Below are 13,472 nucleotides of genomic sequence, written 5' to 3' on the forward strand. Positions count from 1 at the left end.
CGAAGGGCACTTTAGCATGGCCAATCCACCTAACCCGCACATCTTTGGACTGTGGGAGGAAACTGGAGCACCCGGAGGAAACCCACGCAGACACGGGGGGGGGGGGGGAGAACGTGCAGACTCCGCACAGACAGTCACCCGAAGCTGGAACTGAACCCGGGTCCCTGGTGCTGTGAGGCAGCAGCGCTAACCACTGTGCCACCCTATGTAGAGATAAGAAATAGCAAAGGCAAAAGTCACTGGTGGGTGTAGTTTAATGGACCTCCTCCTGTACCCACTCCCCCCTGTGTGCACTGATCGAACAGAGAATACATCAAGAAATAATGAGGTCTTGCAAGAAAGGTACTGCAATAATCATGGATAATTTTATTGAGCGTATTCGAGACAGTTACTCAGAACAATACATTCCAAAACCAACCGGGCAACAGGCTATCTAGAACCTGTTTAATAGGGCAGAATTAATTAATCATCGCAGAATAAAGCATCCTCCATAACATGATAGAATTTCATAAGTCAGTTTGAGAGGGGGAAATGTGGTTCCACGACTGCTGTCTTAGACTAAATAAAGACAATTACAAGAGTACGAAGACAATGTTGACTAAAGTGGTAAACAGGCAGGAGAGAAACAGTTGCAGACATTCAAGGAGATATATTTCACAAATCTCAATGAGGATTTATTCCATTGGGGATGGACTAGAGGATTGACATCTGTAGTTAATAAGTACCTTCAGAGAAAACCTTCTTGAAACATACATCATTTAAATGAGTTATAGTTAACAGTTCTTTAAAAGACAGGGGGCTGGGCGTCAGATAAATGTGTTCAAAAAGATTCTGAGGGGGGGGGGCGGGTTTGACGGGATAAGTACTGAGTGGATGCTCACACTCACGGTGGAATCTAGAGTTTCAAAGCCTGGGGCCTCCCGTTTAAGATGAGGATGCATTTCCTTCTCCCAGAGGTTCACCTGTGTTTGGAACGCTTTTCGTCAGACAGCGGTGGAGGCTGAGTTACCGAATATATTCAGGGCTGAGGCAGGCAGATTTTTGGTCGACAAGAGGGCCCAGGGGGTGGTGGGGGAGCAGACAGGAAGGCCACAATCCGTTCAAACGTAATCTTATTGCAGTTCTGGAGGTGAACGGCCCACTCCTGTTCCTTATGTTTTTACAATAGACTCTGACCCCACGCCTGCAGGAGACGGAAAATCGCCATGGGACCTATTTCGCAAGATCCCGAAGCTACTCCGTGCAAACCGATTGCAAAAGTGGCTCGCCGTAATGAGATGACGATCAGCGTTCCTGGACCCAGATTGGGTCTGTTCGCTTTGCTCTCCTTCCTGGGATAACATTTCTTAAATGTTGCAAACAAATTCCCAATTTGTTGTAATCATTAAAATAGCGGTTTGGTGATTTCAAACATCAAGTTAGCGCACGTGTCCATGTTGAAACACAGTGAGAGAGGTGACAGCATTGGTCACTAGACACTGACAGGTTTCCTAACACAAGGGCAGACCAGGGTCAGTGATACATTGATATCAGCACTTACGAAACAGAAGTAGCAGAGGGCACTCCGCTCGAGTCAGTTCCACTGTTTCAGAAGGTCGTATCTGATCCTCAAGGTCACTTTCCTGCTGGCAACCCCATACCCCTTTGATTTCCTTCTTGTCTGAGAATCTATCCATCTCAAGTCTTCCACATATCCAACGATGGAGCAATCCACACTCTCCGGGGGTAGGAAAAGATCCCCAACCATCGGAGTGAGTAGGGAAGGCGGCGGTGTAATCTTATAACAATCTTTAATAGTGTCACAAGCAGGCTTCCATTAACACTGCAATGAAGTTACTGTGAAAATCCCCTCGTCGCCACATTCCGGCGCCTGTTCGGGTACACAGAGGGAGAATTCAGAATGTCCAATTCACCTAACAGCACGTCATTCGGGACTTGTGGGAGGAAACCGGAGCACCCGGAGGAAACCCACAGACACGGGGAGAACGTGCAGACTCCGCACAGACAGTGACCCAAGCCGGGAATCGAACCCGGGACCCTGGAGCTGTGAAGCAACAGTGCTAACCACTGTGTTACACTGGGGTATTGTCACTGGACAAGTAATCCAGAGGCCCAGGGTGACGCTCTGGGTTCGAACCATGGCAGATGGTGAAATTTGAATTCAATAATAAAACAAAAATCTGGAATTAAAAGCCTAATAACGACCATGAAACCATTGTCGAACGCATCTGGTTCACGAATGTCCTTCAGGGGAGGAAATCTGCCCTTAGTCGGTCTGGCCTACACGTGACTCCAGACCCCACACCGCGATGCGGTTGACCCTTAACCCCCCCCACCCACTGAAACGGCCAAGCAAGCCGCTCAGTTCAATATTCGGGATGGGCAACAAATGCTGGCCCACATTCCGAGAACGAATAAAAAATAAAATAAAATAAAAATTCTCCTCAGCTCAAGCCTACATAATCGGCCGCCTATCTAGTCCGAGATGCAGCAGGCAGCGAAACCGCTTCTCAGCATCTCGGCCAAGGCCCCACGGGAGCAACATATTAACCACACTGCCCAAAGGTCATTCCTTTACTAAACCGATGACTGAATGAGGAGGGGAGGCAGGGACCAATAATAGGTAGCACATTAAACAGCTGTAAGTACAGTAAATCAATCATATTATACATTTTTATTTCAATCTGAGAAGCAATCGTTCGCTCCTCTGAAGAACCACAGTCTTCTTCAGAAAGTCCCTGAAGACAAAGCGATTTCTTTGATGTAGATTAAGTCCTGCGCATTCGCTATTCCAGGTGTGATATCGCTGCTCATTATTAACACCTGATCAAAATGGGCGGTTCCATTAAATCACTGTTTAGTTCATGAACCCTTTTGGAATATCCTCTGAATGGCCAGGAACATTGTGTTCATGGGCAAACGGCAGTCTGATCTGATCCCGAGTTTTATCCTGACTGTATTGACAGTCCGGCGATCGATGGACTTGGCAGTCGGTGTTCCTCATCCGTCGACGATCAGGTAACCAAGCAGTTGAGGATCCTCCTCAGCTGCCTGCCCCCTTGAGCATCCCATCATGGAAGGGCCGAGAGACACTGGTCTCGTAACAAGCAGAATGCTCACTGCACCTTCGCTCGGCTGGAAGTGGGTGCTAGCATTCAGCTGAAGGTCTCTGCGATGATCTGTTGCTGTAGGGCAGTGGCAGCAGTAAGATTCGGGGAACTTTCTTCCTCCTCCTCTTCATCCCACACCTCGCCCTCCCCTGGTTCCTCCAACCCCTGCCCCCTCTGCAGGGCAAAGTTATGGAGCATACAGCAGACAACAATGAACTTGGAGACGCGCTCAGGGCTGTACTGCAGGGTCCCTCCTGATTTGGACAGGCAGCGGAATCTGTGCTTAAGGAGCACGATGGTTTGGGGGACTGTAGCCAGGGTAGCAGCGTGGCTCTGATTGTAATGATGCTGGCATGGGGTCCGGGGCTTCCTGACAGGGGTCATTAGCCATGTATCGAGGGGGTAACCACTGCCCCCCAGCAGCCAGCCCAATGCCTGCCGCTCAGGCCGGAAGAGGGGCGGCACAGAGGACTGCTCCAGGATGGCGGAGTGCCACGCGCTGCCCGGAAATCGGGAGCACACCTGCATCACCCGCTTCTGGTGGTCGCACACCAGCTGGACCTTGAGGGAATGGAAACCTTTCTTGTTCACGTAGACTCCCGGGTGGTCGTAGGGAGCGCGGAGGGCCACGTGAGCACAGCCCAGCACACCTTGTACCTGGGGGAAGTCGGCGATCGCACGGAAGCCCAGTGCGCGCTCCGCCTGGCTCTCTGTCTCCATGGGGAAGCTGATGAATTGGTTCCGCTTGGAGTACAGCACCTCTGTCACATCCCTGATGCAGCAGTGGATGGCGTACTGGGTGATGTCGTTGGTGAGGCCGCTGGCGGCCTGGAATGACCCCGTGGTGTAGAAGTTGAGGGCCACCGTCACTTTGACGGCCACGGGCAGGGCAGTCCAGGCCCTGGTGCGGGGTTGCAGTTGCTCTTGGACGAGGTGACAGAGCTCGGACACGGCCTCCCTGCTGAAGCCGAGCCTCTGCACACATTGCTCTTCGCTCAGGTTGAGATAGGATGTGCGGTTCCGGAACACTCGCCTGGTGTACGGTCTCCGGCCTCGGTCCCTGGCTCGACCCCGGCCTGCTCCCGCTCCGTGTCCAACTCTGACTTTCAATCTCGCTCCTCCTGAAAGTCCAGCCTCTCCTCCGGCAACGAGTCGAATTCCTGTACTGGCTCCGGATGCCAGGCTGCTTGCCTCCCCTGTTTCAGGTCGTGCAACCCCCTCGTATCCGCCCTCTGCTCGCAGTCCAGCTCCCACACCTGCTTCGTCGCCTGCTGCAAGTCCGACTCCCATTTCTGCTCCTGTTCCGGCTCTCGAGCTGAGTCCTGATTCCAGTCCAGGTCTGAACTCCAATCTGGGTTCAGGTTCTGATCCGGTTTGTGCTCTGTGTGGCAATCCACCACCAGGTCTTGTTACAGATCCGGTTATGAGTCTGGATCCAAAGGTTGCTTCAGCTCCGGTCCAGAGTCTAGCTCTGGCTCCAGGTCTTTGTCCTGCTCTGGTCCTTGTTCTGGGTCTCACTGCGGTGCCAAGTTGTACTCCGGCTCCAGGTATTACTACAGTCCCATGTCTGAATCTAGCTCCAGGTTTGATTCCAGTTCTGGAATTCAGCTCCGGTTCTTCTTTCAGCTCCTCATCCTCCAGCCCCAGGGGCAGACTGAGCAGAGCACCCATCCCCTAAACCCAGAGCCCCAAAGGTTAGTCAAACTCCAGAGCACCCAAATCCCAGAGCCCCCAAATCCCAGAGCCCCCAAACCAAGAAGCAAGGTACCTAATGCCACTTCCTCCCTCAGTATCTATCCCTCTCTGTTTCTATCCTTCTCTTTCTCTCTACGCATCTATCAATCCCTCTTTCTCTACCCACTCTCTCTATTTCTACCCCACTCTCTCGATTTCTACCCCACTCTCTCTATTTCTATCTCTCTCTCTCGCAATCTATCCGTCTCTCTCTCTCGGTAGCTATCCCTCTCTCTTGGTATCTATCCCTCTCTCTCGGTATCTATCCCTCTCTCTCGGTTTCTATCCCTCTCTCTCTCGATTTCTACCCCACTCTCTCTATTTCTATCTCTCTCTCTCTCGGTATCTATCCCTCTCTCTCGGTATCTATCCCTCTTTCTCTCTCGGTAACTATGCCTCTCACTCTGTATCTATCCCTCACTCTCGGTATCTATCCCTCTCTCTCAGTATCTATCCCTCTCTCTCAGTATCTATCCCTCTCTCTCTCGGTACCTATCCCTCTCTCTCGATATCTATCCCTCTCTCTCGGTATCTATCCCTCACTCTCGGTATCTATCCCTCACTCTCGGTATCTATCCCTCACTCTTGGTATCTATCCCTCACTCTCGGTATCTATCTCTCTCTCTCAGTATCTATCCCTCTCTCTCAGTATCTATCCCTCTCTCTCTCGGTATCTATCCCTCTCTCTCTCGGTATCTGTCCCTCTCCCTCAGTATCTATCCCTCTCCCTCGGTATCGATCCCTCTCTCTCTCGGTATCTATCCCTCTCTCTCTCGGTATCTATCCCTCTCTCGGTATCTATCCCTCTCTCGCTCTCGGTATCTATCCCTCTCTCTCGGTATATCTCTCTCTCTCCGGCAGTACCTATCCCTCTCTCTCGGTATCTATCTCTCTCTCTCTCGGTTTCTATCCCTCTCTCTCTCGGTACCTATCCCACTCTCTCGGTATCTATCTCTCTCTCTCGGTATCTATCCCTCTCTCTCGGTATCTATCCCTCTCACTCGGTATCTATCCCTCTCTCTCTCGGTATCTATACCGCTCTCTCTGTATCTATCCCTCTCTCTCGATATCTATCACTCCCTCACGGTATCTATCCCTCTCTCTCTCTGTATCTATCCCTCTCTCTCTCTGTCTCTCTCCCTCTCAGTATCTATCTCTCTCCATCGATATCTATATCTCTCTCTCGGTATCTATCTCTCTCTCGGTATCTATCCTTCTCTCTCGGTATCTATCACTCTCTCTCGGTATCTATCCCTCTCTCTCTCGGTATCTATCCCTCTTTCTCTCGGTATCTATCTCGCTCTCTCGGTATATATCCCTCTCTCTCTCGGTATCTATCCCTCACTCTTGGTATCTATCCCTCTCTCTCTCTGTATCTATCCCTCTCTCTCCCTGTCTCTCTCTCTCGGTATCTATCTCCCTCTCTCGGTATCTATCACCCTCGGTATCTATCCCTCTCTCTCTCGGTATCTATCCCTCTCTCTCTTTTTTTTTATGGCATCCCCCAAACAAACTGCAGAGGGAGCCTCCCTATGTCCCCGTCCCAAAAATTCATAAGAATTGTACAAAATCCTTTCATGAACAATATCCCTCTCTCTCTCGGTATCTATCCCTCTCTCTCTCGGTATCTATCCCTCTCTCTCTCGGTATCTATCCCTCTCTCTCGGTATCTATCCCTCTCTCTCTCGGTATCTATCCCTCTCTCTCTCGGTAGCTATCCCTCTCTCTCTCGGTATCTATCCCTCTCTCTCTTGGTATCTATCCCTCTCTCTCTTGGTATCTATCCCTCTCTCGGTATCTATCCCTCTCTCGCTCTCGGTATCTATCCCTCTCTCTCGGTATATATCTCTCTCTCCGGCAGTACCTATCCCTCTCTCTCGGTATCTATCTCTCTCTCTCTCGGTTTCTATCCCTCTCTCTCTCGGTACCTATCCCACTCTCTCGGTATCTATCCCTCTCTCTCGGTATCTAGCCCTCTCACTCGGTATCTATCCCTCTCTCTCTCGGTATCTATACTGCTCTCTCTGTATCTATCCCTCTCTCTCGATATCTATCCCTCCCTCACGGTATCTATCCCTCTCTCTCGGTATCTATCCCTCTCTCTCGGTATCTATCCCTCTCTCTCTGTATCTATCCCTCTCTCTCTCTGTCTCTCTCCCTCTCAGTATCTATCTCTCTCCATCGATATCTATATCTCTCTCTCGCTCTCGGTATCTACCCTTCTCTCTCGGTATCTATCACTCTCTCTCGGTATCTATCCCTCTCTCTCTCGGTATCTATCCCTCTTTCTCTCGGTATCTATCTCGCTCTCTCGGTATATATCCCTCTCGCTCTCGGTATCTATCCCTCACTCTTGGTATCTATCCCTCTCTCTCTCTGTATCTATCCCTCTCTCTCTCTGTATCTATCCCTCTCTCTCTATCTCTCTCTCTCGGTATCTATCTCCCTCTCTCGGTATCTATCACTCTCGGTATCTATCCCTCTCTCTCTCGGTATCTATCTCTCTCTCTCAGTATCTATCCCTCTCTCTCGGTATCTATCCCCCTCTCTCTCGGTATCTATCCCTCTCTCTCGGTATCTTTACCTCTCTCTCTCTGTATCTATCCCTCTCTCTCTCTGTATCTATCCCTCTCTCTCTATCTCTCTCTCTCGGTATCTATCTCCCTCTCTCGGTATCTATCACTCTCGGTATCTATCCCTCTCTCTCGGTATCTATCCCTCTCTCTCTCGGTATCTATCCCTCTCTCTCTCGGTATCTATCCCTCTCTCGGTATCTATCCCTCTCTCTCTTGGTATCTATCCCTCTCTCTCTCGGTATCTATCTCTCTCTCTCGGTATCTATCCCTCTCTCTCTCGGTATCTATCCCTCTTTCTCTCGGTATCTATCTCGCTCTCTTGGTATTTATCCCTCTCTCTCTCGGTAGCTATCCCTCTCTCTCTCGGTATCTATCCCTCTCTCTCGGGATCTATCCCTCACTCTCGGTATCTATCCCTCACTCTCGGTATCTATCCCTCTTTCTCTCTGTATCTATCCCTCTCTCTCTCTGTATCTATCCCTCTCTCTCTATCTCGGTATCTATCTCCCTCTCTCGGTATCTATCCGTCTCTCTCTCGGTATCTATCACTCTCGGTATCTATCCCTCTCTCTCTCGGTATCTTTCCCTCTCTCTCAGTATTTATCACTCTCTCTCGGTATCTATCTCTCTCTCTCCGTATCTATCCCTCTCTCTCGGTATCTATCCCCCTCTCTCTCCGTATCTATCTCTCTCTCTCGGTATCTATCCCTCTCTCACAGTATCTATCCCCCTCTCTCTTGGTATCTATCCCTCTCTCTCTCTCGGTATCTATCCCTCTCTCTCTCTCGGTATCTATCCCTCTCTGTCTCGGTATCTATCCCTCTCTCTCTCGGTATCTATCCCTCTCGCTCTCGGTATCTTTACTTCTCTCTCTCGGTATCTATCCCTCTCTCTCGGTATCTATCCCTCTCTCTCTCGGTATCTATCCCTCTCTCTCTCGGTATCTATCCCTCTCTCTCTCTCGGTATCTATCCCTCTCTCTCTCGGTATCTATCCCCCTCTCTCTCGGTATCTATCCCTCTCTCTCTCTCGGTATCTATCCCTCTCTCTCTCAGTATCTATCCCTCTCTCTCGGTATCTATCCCTCTCTCTCTCGGTATCTATCCCCCTCTCTCTCGGTATCTATCCCTCTCTCTCTCTCGGTATCTATCCCTCTCTCTCTCAGTATCTATCCCTCTCTCTCGGTATCTATCCCTCTCTCTCTCTCGGTATCTATCCCTCTCTCTCTCGGTATCTATCCCTCTCGCTCTCGGTATCTTTACTTCTCTCTCTCGGTATCTATCCCTCTCTCTCTTTTTTTTATGGCATCCCCCGAACAAACTGCAGAGGGAGCCTCCCTATGTCCCCGTCCCAAAAATTCATAAGAATTGCACAAAATCCTTTCATGAACAATATCCCTCTCTCTCTCGGTATCTATCCCTCTCTCTCTCGGTATCTATCCCTCTCTCTCTCGGTATCTATCCCTCTCTCACTCGGTATCTATCCCTTTCTCTCGGTATCTATCCCTCACTCTCTCGGTATCTATCCCTCTCTCACAGTATCTATCCCTCTCTGTCTCGGTATCTATCACTCTCTCTCTCGGTATCTATCTCTCTCTCTCGGTATCTATCGCTCTCTCTCGGTATCTATGCCTCTCTCTCGGTATCTATCCCTCACTCTCTCTCGGTATCTACCCCTCTCTCTCTCGGTATCTATCCCTCTCTCTCGGAATCTATCCCTCTCTGTCGGTATCTATCCCTCACTCTCTCGGTATCTATCCCTCTCTCTCTCGGTATCTATCCCTCTCTCTCTCGGTATCTATCCTTCTCTCTCTTGGTATCTATCTCTCTCTCTCTCGGTACCTATCCCTCTCTCTCTCGGTATCTATCCCACTCTCTCTCGGTATCTATCCCTGTCTCTCCCTCTCTCTATCCCAGTCTCTCTCTCTCTATCTATCCCAGTCTCTCTCTCTCCCTCTATCCCAGTCTCTCTCTCTATCCCAGTCTCAGTCTCTCTATCCAAGTCTCTCTCTCTCTATCCAGGTGTTTCTCTCTCTCTCTATCCCAGTCTCTCTCTCTCTATCCCAGTCCCTCTCTTTATCCCAGTCTCTCTCTCTATCCCTGTCTCTCTCTCTCTCTATCCCAGTCTCTCTCTCTCTCTCTATCCCAGTCTCTCTCTCTCCCTCTATTCCAGTCTCTCTCTATCTATCCCAGTCTCTCTCTCTATCCCAGTCTGTCTCGCTCTATCCCAGTCTCTCTCTCTCTCTATTCCATTCTCTATCTATCCCAGTCTCTCTCTCTCGCTCTATCCCAGTCTCTCTCTCTCTATCCCAGTCTCTCTCTCTCTCTCTATCCCAGTCTCTCTCGCTCTCTCTCTATCCCAGTCTCTCTCTCGATCCCAGTCTCTCTCTCTATCCCAGTCTTTCCCTCTCTCTCTATCCCAGTCTCTCCCTCTCGCTCTATCCCAGTCTCTCTCTCTCTATCCCAGTCTCTCTCTCTCTCTCTATCCCAGTCTCTCTCGCTCTCTCTCTATCCCAGACTCTCTCTCTATCCCAGTCTCTCGCTCTATCTCTCTCTCTATCCCAGTCTCTCTCTCTCTATCAGTCTTTCTCTCTCTCTGTCCCAGTCTCTCTCTCTCTGTCCCAGTCTCCCTCTCTATCCCAGTCTCTCTCTCTCTATCCCAGTCTCTCTCTCTCTCTATCCCAGTCACTCTCTCTCTCAATCCCAGTCTCTCTCTCTCCCAGTCTCTCTCTCTCTCTATCCCAGTCTCTCTCTCTCTCTATCCCAGTCTCTCTCTCTCTCTATCCCAGTCTCTCTCTCTCTATCCCAGTCTCGATCTCTCTCTCTATCCCAGTCTCTCTCTCTCTCTCTCTATCCCAGTCTCTCTCTCTCTCTCTCTATCCCAGTCTCGATCTCTCTCTCTATCCCAGTCTCTCTCTATCCCAGTCTCTCTCTCTCTATCCCAGTCTCTCTCTCTCAATCCCAGTCTCTCTCTCTATCTATCCCAGTCTCTCTCTATCCCAGTCTCTCTCTCTATCCCAATCTCTCTCTCTGTATCCCAGTCTCCCTCTCTATCCCAGTCTCTCTCTCTATCTATCCCAGTCACTCTCTATCCCAGTCTCTCTCTCTCTCTCTATCCCAGTCTCTCTCTCTATCCCAGTCTCTCTTTCTCTCTCTATCCCAGTCTCCCTCTCTCTCTCTATCCCAGTCTCTCTCTCTCTATCCCAGTCTCTCTCTCTCTATCCCAGTCTCTCTCTCTCTCTCTCTATCCCAGTCTCTCTCTCTCTCTCTCTATCCCAGTCTCGATCTCTCTCTCTATCCCAGTCTCTCTCTATCCCAGTCTCTCTCTCTCTATCCCAGTCTCTCTCTCTCAATCCCAGTCTCCCTCTCTATCCCAGTCTCTCTCTCTATCTATCCCAGTCTCTCTCTATCCCAGTCTCTCTCTCTATCCCAATCTCTCTCTCTGTATCCCAGTCTCCCTCTCTATCCCAGTCTCTCTCTCTATCTATCCCAGTCTCTCTCTCTCTCTCTATCCCAGTCTCTCTCTCTATCCCAGTCTCTTTCTCTCTCTATCCCAGTCTCTCTCTCTCTATCCCAGTCTCCCTCTCTCTCTCTATCCCAGTCTCTCTCTCTCTCTATCCCAGTCTCTCTCTCTCTCTCTATCCCAGTCTCTCTCTCTCTATCCCAGTCTCTCACACTCTCTCTATCCCAGTATCTCTCTCTCCCTATCCCAGTCTCTCTCTCTATCCCAGCCTCTCTCCCTCTCTATCCCAGTCTCTCTCTCTCTCTCTATCCCAATCTCGATCTCTCTCTCTATCCCAGTCTCTCTCTCTCTATCCCAGTCTCTCTCTCTCTCTATCCCAGTCTCTCTCTCTCTCTCTCTATCCCAGTCTCGATCTCTCTCTCTATCCCAGTCTCTCTCTCTCTCTATCCCAGTCTCTCTCTCTCTATCCCAGTCTCTCTCTCTCAATCCCAGTCTCTCTCTCTATCCCAGTCTCGATCTCTCTCTCTATCCCAGTCTCGATCTCTCTCTCTATCCCAGTCTCTCTCTATCCCAGTCTCTCTCTCTCTCTATCCCAGTCTCTCTCTCTCTATCCCAGTCTCTCTCTCTCTCTATCCCAGTCTCACTCTCTCTATCCCAGTCTCTCTCTCTCTATCCCAGTCTTTCTCTCTCTATCCCAGTCTCTCTCTCTCACTATCCCAGTCTCTCTCTCTCTCTCTATCCCAGTCTCTCTCTCTCTATCCCAGTCTCTCTCTCTATCCCAGTCTCTCTCTCTCTCTATCCCAGTCTTTCTCTCTCTATCCCAGTCTCTCTCTCTCTATCCCAGTCTCCCTCTCTCTCTCTATCCCAGTCTCTCTCTCTCTATCCCAGTCTCCCTCTCTCTCTCTATCCCAGTCTCTCTCTCTCTCTCTATCCCAGTCTCTCTCTATCCCAGTCTCTCTCTCTCTATCCCAGTCTCTCTCTCTCTCTATCCCAGTCTCTCTCTTTCTCTCTATCCCAGTCTCTCTCTCTCTATCCCAGTCTCTCTCTTTCTACCCCAATCTCTCTCTCTCTATCCCAGTCTCTCTCTCTCTCTATCCCAGTCTCTCTCTCTCTCTCTCTCTCTCTCTATCCCAATCTCCCTCTCTCTATCCCAGTCTCTCTCTCTGTATCCCAGTGTCTCCCTCTCTCTATCCCAGTTTCTCTCTCTCTCTCTATCCCAGTCTCTCTCTCTATCCAAGTCTCTCTCTATCCCAGTCTCTCTCTCTATCGCAGTCTCTCTCTCTATCCCAGTCTCTCTCTCTATCCCAGTCTCTCACTCTCTCTATCCCAGTCTCTCTCTCTCTCTCTCTATCCCAGTCTCTCTCCCTCTCTATCCCAGTCTCTCTCCCTCTCTATCCCAGTCTCTCTCACTATCCCAGTCTCTCTCTAACCCACAATCTCTCTCTCTCTATCCGAGTCTCGCTCTCTCTCTATTCCAGTCTCTCTCTCTATCGCAGTCTCTCACTCTCTATCCCAGTCTCTGCTTCTCTATCCCAGTCTTTCTCTCTCTCTATCCCAGTCTTTCTCTCTCTCTCCCAGTCTCTCTCTCTCTCTATCCCAGTCTCTCGCTCTGTCTCTATCCCAGTGTCTCTCTCTCTCTATCCCAGTGCCTCTCTCTCTCTCTCTCTATCCCAGTCTCTCTCTCTCTATCCAAGTCTCTCTCTCTCTATCCAAGTCTCTCTCTCTCTCTCTACCCCAGTCTCTCTCTCTCTCTATCCCAATCTCTCTCTCTCTCTCTATCCCAGTCTCTCTCTCTCTATCCCAGTCTCTCTCTATCCCAGTCTCTCTCTCTCTTTCTATCCCAGTCTCTCTCTCTGTCTCAATCCCAGTCTCTCTCTCTCTATTCCAGTCTCTCTCTATCCCAGTCTCTCTCTCTATCCCAGTCTCTCTCTATCCCAGTCTCTCTCTCTCTATCCCAGTCTCTCTCTATCCCAGTCTCTCTCTCTCTATCCCAGTCTCTCTCTCTCTCTCTCTCTATCCCAGTCTCTCTCTCTCTATCCCAGTCTCTCTCTCTCTCTCTATCCCAGTCTTTCTCTCACCTATCCAAGTCTCTCTCTCTCTAACCCAGTCTCTCTCTTTCTCTCTCTATCCCAGTCTCTCTCTCTCTCTCTATCCCAGTCTCTCTCTCTCTATCCCAGTCTCTCTCTATCCCAGTCTCTCTCTCTCTCTAGCCCAGTCTTTCTCTCTCTCACACTCTCTCTATCCCAGTCTCTCTCTCTCTATCCTAGTCTCTCTCTCTCTATCTCTCTCTCTCTATCCCAGTCTCTCTCTCTCTCAATCCCAGTCTCTCTCTCTATCCCAGTCTCTCTCTCTCTCAATCCCAGTCTCTCTCTCTCTATCCCAGTCTCTCTCTCTATCCCAGTCTCTCTCTCTCTATCGCAGTCTCTCTCTATCCCAGTCTCTCTCTCTCTCTATCCCAGTCTTACTCTCTCTCACACTCTCTCTATCCCAGTCTCTCTCTCTCTATCTCTCTCTCTCTATCCCAGTCTCTCTCTCTCTCAATCCCAGTCTCTCTCTCTATCCCAGTCTCTCTCTCTCTCTCTATCCCAGT

General features: G+C 50.0%; 1 protein-coding gene across 1 annotated transcript; it reads right to left on the reverse strand.

Moving 5' to 3' along the window:
* Positions 1-343: 343 nt before the first annotated feature.
* On the reverse strand, positions 344-13,235 carry LOC140406624 (putative nuclease HARBI1). Its single transcript, XM_072494625.1, has one exon. The coding sequence runs from the start codon at positions 4,779-4,781 to the stop codon at positions 3,156-3,158; it is 1,626 nt and encodes a 541-aa protein (XP_072350726.1). The 5' UTR covers positions 4,782-13,235; the 3' UTR covers positions 344-3,155.
* Between the last annotated feature and the right edge of the window lie 237 nt (positions 13,236-13,472).

The sequence above is a fragment of the Scyliorhinus torazame genome, unplaced genomic scaffold (genome assembly GCF_047496885.1).
Source record: "Scyliorhinus torazame isolate Kashiwa2021f unplaced genomic scaffold, sScyTor2.1 scaffold_722, whole genome shotgun sequence".
Taxonomy (NCBI): Eukaryota; Metazoa; Chordata; class Chondrichthyes; order Carcharhiniformes; family Scyliorhinidae; genus Scyliorhinus; species Scyliorhinus torazame.

Bases quoted from the DNA above. Each gene is read 5' to 3' on its own strand.
- LOC140406624 (XM_072494625.1), bottom strand. From the start codon at position 4,781: ATGGGTGCTCTGCTCAGTCTGCCCCTGGGGCTGGAGGATGAGGAGCTG.